This window comes from Euleptes europaea, chromosome 20 (genome assembly GCF_029931775.1).
Source record: "Euleptes europaea isolate rEulEur1 chromosome 20, rEulEur1.hap1, whole genome shotgun sequence".
NCBI lineage: Eukaryota > Metazoa > Chordata > Lepidosauria > Squamata > Sphaerodactylidae > Euleptes > Euleptes europaea.
Genome location: NC_079331.1, coordinates 6,562,368 through 6,580,031, shown reverse-complemented (window position 1 = coordinate 6,580,031; position 17,664 = coordinate 6,562,368). Strand labels below are relative to the sequence as shown.

Here is a 17,664-nt window from a genome sequence, read left to right as displayed (position 1 = left end):
AAAGAAAAGAAAGAAATGGCAGATGGAAACTGGACTCTGAAAACCAAGCGATCCAACTATTCGGTTTAGCAGGTGATATTGCCGTCAGTCCTTTCAAAACTTTTAAAGCTCTGTGGGTGGGGGGGGGGAGGGGAAAATTGATAACAGTTTGTGGTTACGGATGCCTCTGGAACGGACAACGCACCCAACATCCCATAATGCTAGGAACAAAACATTAAAAAAACCAAGTCCCGCTGACCCCCCCCCAAACCCCTCTTTTAGCCAGCCTTACTTTTAATTTGTGTTTCTCTGGCGTAGATTTTTGTCTTTGTGGTTGTTTGTGGAGTTGGTTTTCCTTGAAAAAGAAAGAGGCATCAAAGTTAAGTTATGTATACTAAGTCGTGTGAGTAAAATTCATACAAGAAAAACAACTTGGAATACAAAGACCTCTGTGGTGGGTATGGTATTGATGAGTTTTGAAACTTTGAACACACTCACACTCTAAGTTGGCTTATACTGAGAGAGACCCTTGGTTTATTAAGGTCAGTACTGTCTACTCAGACTGGCGGTGGCTCTCCAGGGTCTCAGGCAGAGGGCTTTCATATCACCTCCTTGCCTAGTCCCTTTAACTGGAGATGCTGGGGATTGAGCCTGGGACCTTCTGCATACCAAGCAGATGCTCTACCACTGAGCCACGGCCCCTCCTCATGTCCTCTGGTACAGAGGCTGATCTAAGGGACCTTCTACATGCATGGCAGAGGCTGAGCCAGGGTCTCAGGCAGAGATCTTCCCCATCACCTACTGCCTGGTCCTTTTAACTGGAGACCTAATTAGTGCTCTACATGTACCGAGCGTGGGCTCTACAGCATCTCTCAGACCCTCCCCCTGCAATGGACATGAAGTGCATGGCAGGCAACCTATTGTGGAAAGCATCCTGGGGGGGGGGGTTTGACAACCACTGTGTCCTGGGACGGGTTCCCACTCTGCTCGCTCGGGTCCTTTGTTCCCAGCCTCACTTACCTCTCTGGGGGGCTGGGAGGACTTCAGGGGCCAGACACAGGCGGCAGAGAATGGAGGGAAGCGGGTGGATGCCTCTTTCCTGCCCCTAGGAGCCAGGGGAGGCAAGGGGAGGGCTAAAACCGAGGCACCCAGAAATACCAGCCGTGGCAAGAGCAAGCCGCTCAGACCTTGCCCCGGGAGAGATGCCAGCGGGAGAAGTGCCCCGCCCAACAGCTGATGGGCGGGCGGGGCAAGGGCGAGCAGCCTGGCCGGCTGCTGCATGCTGGAGGGGGGAGGTTTTCCCTCCTCCGAACCTTTTATGGACTTCTGAGGAAGGGATGAGGGCGGAGCTAGGGGTGAGGTCTCTCTGGCCCGAGGGTATTTAAGGCCAGTAGAGAGCTGATAGGGAGGAGGAAGGTTGCTGGGAGCCACAAAGGGGGAAAATAAAGAGACGGCACCCTGGCAACGTCTGAGGGAGAGGAAAGCTCAGCACTCTCGCTCAGACTGGTCTGAGGCAGAGGAAGCTCTCACGGCTGGCCCTTCCTTCAAGACAGAGACGCCCACCATTGAGGAAGCACAGGCGAAGTGCAACACACTGTAGAATAGAATCACAGAGTTGGGAGGGACCACCAAGGGTCATCTAGTCCAACCCCTTGCACAATGCAGGAAATTCACAACTATCTCCCCCTCACCCCCAGTGACCCCCTACTCCATGCCCAGAAGATGGTCAAGATGCCCTTCCTCTGCCTAAGGTCATAGGATCAGCATTGCTGACAGATGGCCATCCAGCCTCTGCTTAAAAACCTCCAGGGAAGGAGAGCTCAGCACCTCCCGAGGAAGCCTGTTCCACTGAGGAACCGCTCTGTTAGAAAATTCTTCCTGATGTCTAGACGGAAACTCTTTTGATTCCATTTCAACCCGTTGGTTCTGGTCCGACCTTCAGAAAACATCTCGGCACCCTCCTCTATATGAACACATGAAGCTGCCTTATACTGAATCAGACCCTTGGTCCATCAAAGTCAGTATTGTCTACTCAGACCGGCAGCGGCTCTCCAGGCTCTCAGGCAGAGGTCTTTCACATCACCTGCTTGCCTAGTCCCTTTAAACTGGAGATGCCAAGGATTGAACCTGGGACCTTCTGCATGCCAAGCAGGTGCTCTACCCCTGAGCCACAGCCCTTCAAGTCCTTGAAGATGGTTATCATATCCCCTCTCAGTCTTCTCCTCTGCATGCTAAACCTACCCAGCTCCCTCGACCTTTCCTCATAGGACTTGGTCTCCAGACTCCTCACCATCTTGGTTGCCCTCCTCTGGACACGTTCCAGCTCGTCTACATCTTTCTTAAATTGCGGTGCCCAAAACTGAACACAAAACTCTAGGGGAGGTCTAACCAGAGCAAAGCGATACCATCATGTGTCCCAAATATGAGACAGAGAGCCATGATCAGATACTTACATTGGCCCAGCTGGTTCATCGTCTACGGGAGGTGTTTCATCGCGGTCCATTGAAAAGAGAAGGAAAGAAAGATTCTAGTTAGGCTCCATAGGGGAGGGAAAGACTCTAGGCTGGGCAGCAAAGACAACAACACAGTCTTATCTACAGCATTAAAAAGGCCATTCCATCTGGCATTGCAAAAAAAAGTTCACAGGGTTACATTTTTTTGGTTTGTTCTGGATTTGAATTTTGATGATAAAAGTATGTTGTTCAAATGGGTTTCGGTTAACACTTTGAATGCTTGTCATGAAAAAAACTGCGACTACAGTGGACAGATTGCCGCAATATGGTCACACTCGCCCCCCCCCAAGTTCCAGCGCGTCACTCTTACGAGATGAAAAGACAAACCAAACATTTCAGTTGTAAAATCCTGCTGTTTTTGTTTCTAGAATTAACACGTGTGATTTGAAAACCCCTCCTTTAAAACTATCAAGGAGCAAAACACTGGTATACACGGCAAAATCATATACCGTTCTCTTCTAAACCGCTTTCACACACTTTTTTGGGGGGTTGATGTCTTGAAAGTACATTGGGGGGGGCGCTGAAAGTATAATGGGTATAAATGTTCAACCAAGACGGTCCCCTCTGGTGGCAGCTAACTTTAGAGATTCCATCTATAAATATGGAGGAGGGGGGAGTAGCATGAAGGAATTACGCTGGTTTGACTATTCACTGACTACCAACAGACTTCAGCTTGTCATGTGAGAGGGCCAGAAAAATTTGTCAAATGACTTTTTACATAGAATCATAGAGTTGGAAGGGACCACCAGGGTCATCTAGTCAAACCCCGACATGGGGGCTTCCTTCTGATAAAGTTTCATGTATGTTTTAAAACGCTGCAGTACATTACATAGGAGGGAAAGGAAAGGAGGGATACTGAAAGCTACTGGGGGGAAAACGGACAAACGCCCTCTCCCAAAAAAGTTGGACGAAAACATTCTGCAGAACTAGTTCATGCCATTACCGGATGCGCTTCCCTCCCAAAGCTAAATGCGTTTATTCTTCTAAAACCTTTGTGGTCCCCCCACCCTCTTTAATATAAAATAAGAACTCAGCAGGATTCCACAAGGCAGCTTGAGGCACACAAAGCAGTTATGGAAACTACAGTCTTCAGTAACAGTGTAGGCGATCGCATGAGCACACACCAGGAGTAATGTCTGTCGGAGAGGAACATTACTCCACCTGTACCTTAGAGGCAAACGGATAGGCAAAGCCACTGCCAGCACAATTAACCGGAAGAGATATTAAAAGGGGGGGGAGTTCAAAATAAATAGAGCTAACCACAAACCAACAGCTTTACAGCCAAAAAAAAATGATAATAATATAACACACTGGCGACACACCAGCGAACACACCGGTGTCCACAAGTCTTGTTACTAACGGCAAAACTAATCGGAACAAGGTACAGAGAACCAGGACTGTTAAAGGAAGACCAGACATCGAATGTGCTGTTTTGTACAATGGAGAGATATACAGAGACACGTCAGGTACTGAAAACATGAAGCACATTACGGCAAAACTAAGCCCCCCCGCTTCAAAGATATATCTTTTCAAACCCCCCCTCCTAAAAAAAAGGTTTAAGGAAGGCAGACTATGCTTAGGCACACTACGTTCTCTAAAGCCGTCCACTTAGAAGCCAAAAAGAGACTTGGCGAGTTCTTAAGTTCTTCTAGAAGTTAGCGGTGTTAGTAATGCCATAGTCAAAAACAAAAAAATGAAACAAAAAAACAACAACACACACATACAGACGTTCTGCTTAAAAGCCTTGGCTGCCGTCAGCAGCATCCCACCAACTGGAGACTCTTTGTAAAGACGTTTGGCTAAGCGGGCCGGAGAAAGGTGGGGAAAAAAAAAGGTTTCCAGTTGATGTCCAGTGGAAAGGCCTGGTCTCACGCATACGGCAGAAAGGACTGCACCAGTTCGCAATGCCGGGGAGAGATTACTTTCTTCCCCAAAGACTCCCCTGCCACAATTCTTTGGAAATGGAAAACTCGCAATGCACATGACGGGCTATGCTGAAAACTCCTTCCCCGATGTGCTAATTTATTTGTTTTTTTGCCAGTAAGAGGGATTTAAAAAGCAAATAAACACAGGGAACATTACTTGATGTAGCTCCTCTCCCCTAGCAGTCTGAAGCGTCAGAGTCTGTCCTACCGCCTTAAGACTCTGCCACTTCATTCCACTATACTGCGCAGACCACGCTTAAGTTCCAACTGGTGCCATCCAGGATATTCCGGTCTTTACGTATTTTGTATGATATGCGAGGAGGAGCTTGCGGACTAATAGTTCACTAACAACAACCCAAAAAAAAAAGGGTTTCGTTTTTTCACAAGGAAAGCCAAGCAAGCGCACTGATTGCCTTATGCGCAGGAGCTTGGCCCGTATCAAAGTTGTGTGCACAAATCTGTCTTGGGCTGACGGGTCTACCGTCCCTTCCCTTGCGCGTCTGGAAAGAGCGTGACTGGTATCGAAAGCCACTAGCTTCTGGGCGAGCCACTCCGCTGTCACCAAAAATAAAAGTCAATACCGGTACGGTATTTAATGTGTGACAGAGAGAAGGGCCGCTAAAATAAAAAAAAATCCTAAAAAGTTGGCTCAGAGAGGGACAGAAGTACAGAAACATGGTACAAAAATTAGAAAATGAAGGTTTTTTTTTTTTTTAAAAAGGAACAGCAAACTTAAAACTCCAAATTAGTTGTGGATATGAATGAGGAAGAAAAACAAAAAAGAAAAAAGTGTTAACATTATGAAACTTGTGCGTTGTTATCGACTGAAGCGGAGATTAAAAAACAAACTCCAAAAGCATGCAGATCTTCTCACTTACCACCGTTTTTAAAGGAATGATGCGATTGGAAAGGGGGGAAAAAAGAAGTCATAGTAACTGACAGATTAACAATACAACTCAAAAAAACAGCATGAACTAGTCACACAGCTCTAATTTGCTACGAGAGGTGCTGGCCGGACCCCCAACACCGAGACATGTGCCTCTGGTTTCGTTTTGATTGGTGGGGTGGGGTGGGGGAAGATCTAGAGTCACGCTGGCCTCACTCGATTTCAGACCGCTGCCCCAAAGGCAATGCGCCGTTTTCTTCCGGGAGGTAATTCGGCACGACTCCCCACCTTTATAAGCGAGCTATAAAGCAAAGGACACGTGGGCCTTTTAAAAGCTTTCCGGCAGATTCAAACGTGAAATTTCCAGGCATATGAAGCGTGCGATCTGTGGGCGAGGGCGGGCCTTGGCCTGGTAACAACTGCCTTCTACTAAGTTTTATTTTTCACACAACTACCGACGCGCCAACCCCTCTCCCCGAGACTGCAAGGCCGCCCAAGGAAAAGCTCTACACATCGCTTCACAATGCGCAGAGACCTTTCTTTCCATGCTGCCTTCCACTTGCCCTAGCGTGACTGTCTCTCCCAGCAACTCTTGTCTTCTCATAAGGTGGCCGAAGTACGACAGCCTCAGTTTATAGCCATTTTAGCTTCTAGGGAGAATTTGGACTTGTTACGGAAGAAGAAACAAAACCCTGGAGGGATGCGGTGAAGGATATTTGATTAAAAAACAACAACAACCTTCCAAGCATCAACCAGGGCAACCCGTCCCAAAGGGAACATAAAGGTAACAATCTCTACAGGTAACAATCTCTGACCACAATCGGCTCCATGGGGTTTATTAGTACCAAAACGGCACTTCGGAGTTCTGCAAAGGAGGGCATATTGAATTGAATATGTGCACACATCCTTCGGACCACAAAAAGACCGAATTTACAATTCCCCCCGTTTTTTTGTAGTGGCCGCATGTGGCCCTGGGAAGTTTCCTTAACATTTGAGAAACTAGACAGGGAAACAAGTAACCGGTGATCAGAAGAAGACGCCTCTTGTGCCACACCCTGCCTTTTACACTCTCCCCTGGTACAAACGGAAAAAGGGCGAATCAGGGATGATTCGCAACACAGGGTGCAATGGGATTCGGCGGGCTCTCAGAGCACCCCGCTTGGGCGTCTCCCCCTCTGGAAAGCATGTAAATGCTGCAGCATAGGCAACGATGGCGCGACGAGCACAGGGGATGCACCGTGAAACCAGGGAGAGGCGGAGCTTTATTTCGAATGGCTAGGAGGCAGAGGCAGAAGTGTGAACACGCCGGCAGAAGGATGCCCGTCTCTCATGGGCAAACGAAAGCCTCAGTCTACATTGTCACTGACCTCCCGCTAAGGGTAAGGCAGGAAGAAAAACATGCCCGCCAAAAGGGCCCTTCCTCCTCTAGTTCCACTCCTTCTCTTCTCAATGTTATGTGCTAGCCAGGAGAGATGTGGCGGGGTCCAGGTAAGCACCAGGGCTTTCCTTAGTTAGTGTGTGGTTCCATTCCCCTTTCAGGGTTTCCTTCCTCCCGGGAGGTGAGAGGAGGGAGGTATTCTGCTTGACTCCGCCTCCCATGGCAGCCATTTTGGGGGATGGCTCTGCCTCCCGTGGCAGCCCTTTTGAGGGTGGGGAGCAAAATTCCAAAAGGTGCCCGCAGGCTCCAAAAGGTTGGGGACCCCTGCCCTAGGCTGACACGCCAGACAGAGTATGCCAACGAACAGCAGATGTTTTCCCTTTCGATTCCAAGAAGCCGCACGCCTCAAGGATACCGGAGACAAAGTGGATTCTTGGGTACTTATAAACCTCCAAGAGAAAAGAGTTTTAAAAACAGTCCTACGCGAGACAGGTGAAGGCAGGTGAAGGTCAAAGCTTTCAGATGGCATTTAAGGGTTTTTGACAAAGTTTGCAGCTGCGTTTATATCAAGCATGTTGTGTGTGCGGGTTAAGTGCAATCGAGTCACTTCCGACTGACAGGGACCACCATGAATTAATGCCGCCCAAAAGTCCTATTGTTAACAGCCTTGCTCAGGTCTTGCAAACTGAAGGTCGTGGCTCCCTTGACTGAATCAATCCATCTCATGTTGGGTCTTCCTTTTTTCATGCTGCCTTCCACTTTTCCTAGCACTATTGTCTGTTCCAGTGACTCCCATCTTCTCATAATGTGACCAAAGTACAATAGCCTCAGTTTAGTCATTTTAGCTTCTAGGGAGAATTTGCACTTGTTACAGTAGCGGAAACAAAACCCTGGAGGGAAGCAGTGACGGATATTTTATAAAAACTTCCAAACATCGACCAAGGCAACCCGTTCCAAAGGGAACCTAAAGGTAACAATCTCTACAGGAAACAATCTCTGACCACAATCAGCTCCACAGGGTTTATTAGCACCAGCTACCAAACAAACGCCTGGTTAAAGTCAGTCAAATGTATTCTGCTACCTGCCTTTATTAAAGGAGCCCTCTGGCACAGAGTGGTAAGCTGCAGCACTGCAGTCCAAGCTCTGCTCACAACCTAAGTTCGATCCCGAGGGAAGTCGGTTTCAGGTAGCCGGCTCAAGGTTGCCTCAGCCTTCCACCCTTCCCAGGTCGGTAAAATGAGGACACAGCTTGCTGGTGGTAAAGGGAAGATGACTGGGGAAGGCACTGGCAAACCACCCCGTAAACAAAGTCTGCCTAGGAAACATCAGGATGTGACGTCACCCCATGGGTCAGGAATGACCCGGTGCTTGCACAGGGGACCTTTGCCCTTTTTTTTACCTGCCTTTATTCTGTCTGTGCACTAGCACTACTGAACAGTACTCAATATTCCCTGTTTTTTCCCTTCAGCCTTCTGTTTTTGCAAGGCAGATCTAATTTTTCCCAAGGAGATTAAATGTGCATAAATGTGTGATGGGACTGAAAGAAAAAGTAAGAGAAGAAAAAGAAAATGGAGGACCATATGAATGTTTCATTCGCATTACTATTTATAACTGGAGTTTTTTAAAAGAAGGAAAATAATACTGGAAAGAAAGTAGGGAAATGGGATGGAAATGTTGCCCGCTGGCAGAAAAAAATGCAGATTTGACATTTTATCATCCCATCCAAGTTAACAAAAATAATTAAAATGATGCATTGCTGTCACAGCTTAAAAACGGAAATGTACACAGAAAAGGATTCTGAAGTAGAAACCACCCGTTTGCAGCATTCTGTGGAAGAATTGCAGCCAAGGCGATCTTACTTGCTACTTACCCCCAAACATGGCCACTTTTTTTAAAAAAAGTGTATTTTTATAAAGTTTTTTTAAAATCCAACAGAAGGCATCGCTTTCATTAAAACCATCTTCTCGACTTATCGCACGGATCACCGAGACCGAGCGATTGCTATCGGGCTCTTGAAAAATAACCAGCTTAACCGTAAGCCAAACACACACCCCCGACATGCCCTCGGTCCTACTAGCATCCAGACAAGGTCGTCCTAGACAGCTGCACTGCCCAACCCCCCCCTTTTCCCTCCCCCTCTCCCGGATCAGGCATGCACAGAAGGAAAAACAGCAGCCCCGGAGAAGGCACCCATGGACCAAAAGCGGCACAGTCCGTTCATCTCCAGCAACAAAGCCTCCAACGGCATCCGAAAGATACAGTGATTGGAAGTCACGTCGGGAGAAGAGGACGCTGGCCTCGCGTCCGGGGAGGATTGCTACTTCCATCGCTTGGACACACTGACCTTTCCGGGGTGCGAATGCCCTTGGGGGGACGGACACAGAGATGAGCACCAGCTGCCTTCGGAAGAAGCAAAAGCCGGCAGCCTTTTTGTAAAATTCATGCAGGTAAGCAGCACAGGTGTGGAGGCTGCTTCTTGGCATCGTTGGTCTTTCGGCCCGCCCCCCGCCCCAACCGAGTACCACCACCACAGCCTGCGGAAGCTGTACGTACAGGGGCAAGAACGAACCTGCCATCGTGGAAAGGGTTCCTTGCAATCAGTGTGATATTCCTTTGCAATGAGAAAGGGGAGGAAAAGCCCTGAAAGCCCAAAGGCTTCAGTTTCCACAGGACATAAATATACCAGGATGGGGGTGGGGAAGAGGCTTAGAAATAAACTATCAACTTCTGCAAAACAGTCCCTGGTTTAAGGGGAACAACTGAGAACAGAACATTCTTTCCTCGTAAAAGGAAACGTGCATGAGAAAGGATCAGGCTGTACCTGGGAAATGATCTCACCCGATGGCAGAAGAAGAGTTGGTTTTTATATGCCGACTTTCTCTGCCACTTAAGGGAGAATCAAACCGACTTACAATCACCTTCCCCTCCCCACAACAGACACCCTGTGATGGAGGTGGGGCTGAGAGAGCTGTGACTAGCCCAAGGTCACCCAGCTGACTTGGTGTGTAGGAGTGGGGAAACAAATCCAGTTCACCAGATTGGCCTCCACCGCTCATGTGGAGGAGTGGGGGAAATCAAACCCGGTCCTCCAGATTGGTCTCCACCGCTCTTAACCATGCTGGCAGAAAGAACTGCCACACCAAAAACAAAGGGTAGACTCTCCGGTAGACTCTCTTTTTTTTTTTTTAACCCCCCTGCCCCGTCCTCTAATTTCAAGTCTACATTGCTTGCGGACTGGCACTCTCATACAATACCAGGCAAGGTGTTCATAGAGCTGGAATGCGCTCAAGACAACAGAGTGGACCAGACAACAGAAAACAAGTCTTGTTTTCCCTGAGTGAAAGTCTCCCTGTGGGCTTTCAGGCCCCTGTGGATTTAGATTTCTACGTTTACACCTTGCTTTCCTCCCCAGCGGGGACCCCAAAGTGGCTGACAACAATATTCTCCCTTGCACCGCTTTATCCTGGCAACAGCCACCCTACGAGGTGTGCTGGGCTGAGAAAGAGGGCGAAAGATTGGCCCGGGGACACCCAAGGCGAGCTCCCGGGGCAGAACTGCAGATGTGAACCCGGGTCTCGGGGCCTCAAGTCTGGCACCCGAACCATTTGCACCACACCCCATAGCTTTTCCCACGCCGCAAGTTGAAGAAAACAGTAAAGTTGGATCTGACAAAGCGGAACAAAAGGCAACCAAACTCGCAACGGAGGCGCAACATGAAACCCAGCTCCCTTTTAAGAAAAGGGTCGGATTGCAACTGGGAGTTTGGTCAGGACAGGCAACCTCACTGTTGCGTGGCATTTTACCAGACCCTACAGGAAGCGCCAGTCCCTTGCCTATGAGACGCTGCTGTCTTTCCATATGAGTTTGTCATCCAGATCTGGCTCACAACCTTCCTTACCTGCTTTACTGGGCTCCATAAATCCCCCATGAAAATGCCACAGAATTCCTGCACACTTTTCGCTCCCGGCACATGCATCTTTTCATCAAATGCGCATCGAAAAGAAAGAAACCCAGCTTGCAGCATCATTTGCAAATGCCTGTGGACTCCATCAAACAGGGACCCCCATGCGCGATTCTCTCATGCCAGACTGCCAGCCGCAGCCAGCCAGCCAACCCAACCAACCAGGCTGCCGGCCTGCTTGGGCCTTGTTAAAGGCAGGTAGAAGAGCTTAACATTCATCAAGCCCTTCCCAGGAGAAGCCATCGGCAGAGGGAGTGGAAAGAAGAACACAGTCTTTTCCGACTACTGCCGAGCGGAAAAGGCTTGCGAGAAAACACACACCCCCGAGTTAGTACGCAAACACACACAAAGCAGAACTACTTGGGAGCCATCCTGCGGTGTTAAGCTTTACACCAGCGCACACACGCACTCATGCTTAGCAATAAATATTGCCATTAGCCGCACTTTGAAAGAGCTGAGCAACACGTCCCACCAATGACTTTTGGGCCTGGCACGGGTACTCTTTCTGGGACTCGTTTTCTCTCACCCCCAGAGTATGCACTCTGCACTCGCGACCATTCCCACAGTATGATCCACCTTCTGATCTCAATAAACTAGCTAGGTCCACTTGATGGGAGTGGGAAGAAAGAGAAGAAAAACCTTTGCCAGTTGCATATTATTCAAAACCGTCTGCCCCATTTCTCTCTCCCCCCTCCAAACTTACCCAGGAAGTTCCCCCTTGGGGGATGAAGAAGAAGAGTTGGTTTTTATATGCCAACTTTCTCTACTACTTAAGGGAGACTCAAACCGGCTTACAATCACCTTCTCTTCCCCTCCCTACAACAGACACCCTGTGAGGTAGGTGGGGCTGAGAGAGCTCTAACGGAGCTGTGACTAGCCCAAGGTCACCCAGCTGGCTTCGTGTGTAGGAGTGGGGAAACAAATCCAGTTCACCAGATTAGCCTCTGCCGCTCATGTGTAGGAGTGGGGAATCAAACCTGGTTCTCCAGATCAGACGCCACCGCTCCAAACCACCGCTCTCAACCACTAAACCACACTGGCTCTCAGAAATGTTCATCTCAAAAGGTGATTATTTTTTAACTACAGGATGAAATCTGTTACAAAACCTGAGCTGTAAGCAACAGCTGCTGCCAGAAGAGTATTCTTGGCTTTGCCGTGTGCATTATTCTAGTACACAGCTTCCCCCCACACCCCCGGGTACACTATCAATTAAAAGCATATTGTCTCTATGAAGGATTGGGATGCCGCTAACTCCTTCTTGCGGGAGCTGGAGTGTTCTGTTTTTAACACAAGACCTGCTAACTGGCCTGTTTGACAGAGAACTGCCCACCACTGGCTGAAAGTCTGAACCTGTCTGGTTTAAAATGAAGATGGGTTCAGGTTTCTCTTATGGGTTTAGATTTAAGGAGGGGGAAGTATTAATTTATAAAGGATCTTGAAGAATGGCTTAATTCCCACCACCACCAATAAACTGAGCATGACCAGTAGTTTCCCGATTCCCAAAGAGTTGTGTGCCGTTAGATAACCATCCCCCTTCAAAAGGGAGTTCAGTTTCACTGCAGAATGATGGCAAGTACTTCTAGGCGAGATGAGCGAAGAAGGGACACGCGAGAGATGCTGGGGGAAGCATCCAAGTGGTTCAACAAGGCACTGCCACACGGGACCGAGAGAGGACTTTGCAACTGAGCAAAAAAAGCCCAACCGAAATGCTTCTGGGGGTCTTTCCCGAGCACCGATTTCTTCTAGGACGGTTCTTTAAAGAGGCAGTGTGATTTGAGAGGCAGGCCCTCTCCTCTTCACAGGGCCCAGAAAGCTCTGATGAGGGAATGCCTCTAAAGCAGGGGGTCACCAAAGCGGTACATGGTGCCCACCAAGTGTTTTTTATTTTTTTAAGTAAATGGGTGGGGCTCCTGCCCAGCAGGGCGAATGACTGGCTGCTGGAGCTGAGGCTGGCTCTGGAGATTAAAACGATGGTGCTTCAGTGGTAGCTGGCACCACAGCATTGGTTCTATTCTCTCTCTCCATGTGTTTTGTTAAAAAAATCACTCCTCCTGTCCCCCGCGCTCGGGCTTCCTCTGTGTGCATGGCTCCGCCTCCTGCGGCAGCCATTTGGGGATTCGCCCACCGCCCTGTGTCAGGCTGGGGACCTCTGCTCGAGAGGCAAAACCAGTTTTTTGCATGTTCTCCTCTTTGCCGTCTGAGAAGAAGGCGAGTCCTCCCCGACAGCAAAGGCACAAGCAAACTTTTGTTCTGCAAGTCACATTTTATGCAGCTGAAGTTGGTTTTTTTTTTTGTTTTTTTTAACAAGGTAGGAGAGATTTATCATGCAGCATTAAATAACATTGGGGACGCCCTCGGCTACTGATTTAGAAGAAACTTTCTGAAAGGCAGCTGCCTTGAAACTGGGGGGTTGTTTGGGGGGGGGGTGGAAGGGAGAAGAGAGACCGGTTCTCCCCCTCCCCGCCCCCCGGGGTTTACACGGCACTCAAGAGAACACTCTTACCGTCAGGGACTTCGTCGGGCCGCTTCCTCTTCTCGTAAACCACGATGATGACGATGAGGATTATGATCTCGGCCAGGATCCCCAAGAAAGGCCACAGAGGAGCCAAGCGGCTGCGGACGCGCAGGATGGTGGTCTCGGCTGTGGAGTCGACTGGGTTGGTAGCGTTGCACTGGTACTCGCCGGGGTCCTCGTCGATCTGAAGGTTTTTGATGTGCAGTTCGGTGTAGTTCTCTTTGCTGACGATGAAGAAGCGGCCGCTGTCGTTTCTGAGATCCTGGGAAATGAAGACGAGAAAAGGGCCACTGGTTTTCAGCAAACGCTCAGGAGAAGTCGCTTGTTTAACTGCATGCTTTTGTTTTTTTAAAAAAAATGAGGCTGATGCTTTCCACTTTGCAAGAGACAATGAAGTAGGAGGACCTCATGAACCATACTGTGCACAACTTGGGACTTGATATTTAACAACAGCTACGATAAGTGAGGCTAGAGTGGGGAGAGGGGGAACTGGACAATCCAGAAGGTGGCTGCCTCAGAGTCTCTTTCACCCCACAGGTGCCCTCCAGACTCTTTCACCCCACAGCTACCACAGTACCAGACAGTAATGACGCATTGTATGATTTAACGACCACGGCTCTGTGACGGAAAAGTCCCCAGATGGTTAACAAAGTTGCTGGGGAAGAAGAAGAAAAGTTGGTTTTTATAGCCCGATTTTTGCTGACCTTTAAGGAGTCTCAAACCAGCTTACAATCGCTTTCCCTTCCTCTCCCCACAATGGTCACCTTGTGAGGTAGGTGGGGCTGAGAAAGTTGGGAGAGAACTGTGACTAGCCCAAGGTCACCCAGCAGCCTTCATGTGGAGGTGGTCATGGCTTCATGTGGAGGGGGCATGGCTCAGTGGTAGAGCATCTGCTTGGCATGCAGAAGGTCCCAGGTTCAGTCCCCGGCATCTCCAGTTAAAGGGACTAGGCAAGTAGGTGATGTGAAAGACCTCCGCCTGAGACCCTGGAGAGCTGCTGCCAGTCTGAGTAGACAATACTGACTTTGGACCGAGGGTCTGGTTCAATAGAAGGCAGCTTCATGTATGTGTGAGGAGCGGGGACACCAACCCGGTTCATCAGATTATAGTCCGCCGCTCCTAACCACTACACCACGCTGGCTTCTCGGGGAGCTGCTGCCGGCCAGAATGGACAACGCCAAGCTATACACGTGACACTGTCCGAGTCCATATAAGGGAGGCATTCCCTCTGTCCGGAGAACTTCAGCCGGCAGCTGCTGTTTAATCAAGTTGCGTCGTATCTGATACTTACCACAAAGACCCCTTCAACCCTCTTGCGCCAGGCCCACTCTGGGAACGGGAAGCCCACGGACTTGCAGTACATCATGGCGTCCTGACCTTCGTTCTTGTTCTCGCTTCGCTTGTGGCCAGTGATGTCAGGCTTTGCTAATACAATAAAAAGGAAAAAAGAAAGAAAAGGAGAGTGTTTGGAAAACAGAGAGATTTCAGAAGCTCAAGCAGGCAAGAGAATGATTTACTGTGCCACAAACTGATGCAGTTGGACCATTTCAGGATTGTTCTTTTAAGGCTCCATAAGAGCCCCGTGGCGCAGAGTGGTAAGCTGCAGTACTACAGTCAAAAGCTCTGCTCACAACCTGAGTTCGATCCCGACGGAAGTTGGTTTCAGGTAGCCGGCTCACGGTTGACTCAGCCTTCCATCCTTCGGAGGTCAGTAAAATGAGTACCCAGCTTGCTGGGGGTAGAGCGTGGGCAACTGGGGAAGGCAATGGCAAACCACCCTGTAAACATAGTCTCCCTAGTAAACGTCGGGATGTGAGGTCTCGCCATGGGTCAGGAATGACCTGGTGCTTGCACAGGGGACAACCTTTACCTTTAAGAACTATTTATGGGATTATTCAACTACTTCTACACGTTACTGTATTTTGCATGTTCGACATAGTATGCCAACAGCTTGTTACTTCCTCTGGTCCAATACATCTAGCTGTTCTTTTCACACGGCTGTTATTTGCTTCACGGAGTTCAGTATACCTGCTTCAGACCTGTGTTAAGAACGCAACGTGGGCCCAGCGTGCACATAGCTAGAGAACATTCAGCTGGATCCAATCAGCTTTTTCACTCTCTCAGCCAATTCTTCTGCCTTACGAAAGGTGCTGCTCCCCACGGCATCTGTCTATGCGATTATTAGCTTACTTCATTCTAGTTGTTTTAAAACAAACGTAAGACAGGCCATGCTGGATCAGACCAAGGCCCATTGAGTCCAGCAGTCTGTTCACACAGTGGCCAACCAGGTGCCTCTAGGAAGCCCCCAAACAAGACGACTGCAGCAGCACCACCCTGCCTGTGTTCCACAGCACCTAATATGATAGGCCTGCTCCTCTGATCCTGGAGAGAATAGGTATGCATCATGACCAGTATCCATTTTGACTAGTAGCCATGAATAGCCCTCTCCTCCATGAACATGTCCACTCCCCTCTGAAAGCCTTCCAAGTTGGCAGCCATCACCACATCCTAGGGCAGGGAGTTCCACAATTTAACTATGCCAATAAATAAAAACTAAGATTAATCAAACACTGTCTTCTAATGCCTCCTGAAGGAAGACAGTGAGGGGGCCAGGGACACCTCCCTGGGAAGTTTGTTCCATAATCGTGGGGCCGCCACCAAAAAGGCCCTCTGCCATGTGCCCACCAGACAAGCTTCTGTGACCTGCAGGACAGCCAGGAGGGCCTCTCCCTGTGATCTTAATCCTGAGACCCCCAAGGCGGATTACACAGTGTACATAAATGCAATCGATAGGAAGAGACATCTAATAAGCGACGTAATAGACCAAGGATTACAGGAACCTTAAACAAAACATACAATATTAGACACGATATGTTAAAACAATGCAGAAAATGGGCTATGACGTATGGAGAAAACAATGCAGTGATTTCTGGATAGTGCATACAGCAAGCCGATCATACGTACTATACACAGTGGTGTAGTTTACAATCCTGTTTCCTTTATAAACGGGCCTTCCTAAACCATTTCATTACATTATAGCCCTATTACATTTATTAAAAAGCGCTCCTGAGCAATTCTGTTTCACATAGTTTGCAGAATAACAGAAGCGAAGGGCAGGCCATTCCTATGATCCCAAACACTGCCTTTTTGGTGGTCAAAGGCATGGCTTTTTTTTGTGTGTGTGTGTGTTACTCACCGGTACTGAAATTAAATCAAAAGAGTTTCCGTCTAGACATTAGGAAGAATTTTCTAACAGTCAGAGTGGTTCCTCAGTGGAACAGGCTTTCTTGGGAGGTGGTGAGCTTCCCTGGAGGTTTTTAAGCAGAAGCTAGATGGCCATCTGTCAGCAATGCTGAATCTATGACCTTAGGCAGATGATGAGAGGGAGGGCATCTTGGGCATCTTCTGGCCATAGAGTAGGGGGTCACTGGGAGTGTGGGGAGGGGGAGGTAGTTGTGAATTTCCTGCATTGTGCAGGGGGTTGGACTATATGACCCTGGTGATACCTTCCAACTCTATGATTCTATCTCTTCCAGGGTTTGTCTGAGAAAAACTGGCGCAACCTTAAGAGTACTGGCTCTTATTTTTTCCTAAACAAAAACCCACTAGTTAAAAGGGTCCTGTTCTTCCCTTTTGCACTGGTGGAAAAAATAGGTCCGATCCAACCCGTTGCCTTTGCCCTTCCGAAAAGCCCACCGGGGCATCCCGGCTCCCAGGTAAGCGGTGGCCGTCCTGACTCCTGCCGCAGGGTAATACTTTGGGAGGATTACCCGAGATCAATGAACTGCCTGAGATGAACCTTCTCACAGCAGAGGGCTTAGCACGCCTTGGCACCCACCTCTAATGCCCACTCACTTTCTAGGCAGCTAATTATGTCGCACGTGGAGGGCTCGGCAACTGCTGGGGCCTGATCTGCTAATCCGGTCAAAGTCTGATCCCCAGGTCTCTGGAAAAGAGACCCAGGGGTGTGGGAAGTTATTTTGAGGGCCTGCCTTCTCCTCGCTCAGGTATGAACGGAGTGCAAAGCCACCAAATGGAGTATTTGTCATGCCAGAAAACCCATACTCGTAGCAAACCAGAATCAATATAATCAGTCTGAGGACTAACAAAAGGAAAAAGAAGAAGAGTTGGTTTTTATATGCCGACTTTCTCTACCACTTAAGGCAGAATCAAACCGGCTTACAATCACCTTCCCTTCCCCTCCCCACAACAGACACCCTGTGAGGTAGGTGGGGCTGAGAGAGCTCTAAGAGAGCTGTGACTAGCCCAAGGTCACCCAGGTGGCTTTGCATGTAGGTAATCCCACCGCCCCCAGGGGAAAGTATTGCCCACTTTGGGAACCACTGTTCCCAAGCACGACACCCAAAACTGACAAATTTTCGGTGCTAACTTGAGAAATGCCCTTAATTGTTTCCCCTTAGATATGTCTCTTGTTTGTCTGGAGCGGCTTATGATGTTGCTGTTATAAGCTCTGCTATTCAGTTGCCCTGCTAATTTTTATTTACTT

The 17,664-nt window shown here is 48.8% G+C and overlaps 1 protein-coding gene across 1 annotated transcript in view; it reads right to left on the bottom strand.

The window, feature by feature from the left end:
* Nucleotides 1-269: 269 nt before the first annotated feature.
* Nucleotides 270-17,664, bottom strand: part of NPTN (neuroplastin) — a 42,319-nt gene continuing 24,924 nt past the window's right edge. The window contains exons 5-8 of the mRNA XM_056865842.1: nt 14,449-14,582; nt 13,146-13,419; nt 2,433-2,454; nt 270-334 (exon numbers count right to left, since the gene is read on the bottom strand). Coding sequence (XP_056721820.1) covers nt 274-334; nt 2,433-2,454; nt 13,146-13,419; nt 14,449-14,582 — 491 coding nt within the window. The 3' untranslated portion in view covers nt 270-273. The remainder of the gene's footprint in view (nt 335-2,432; nt 2,455-13,145; nt 13,420-14,448; nt 14,583-17,664) is intronic.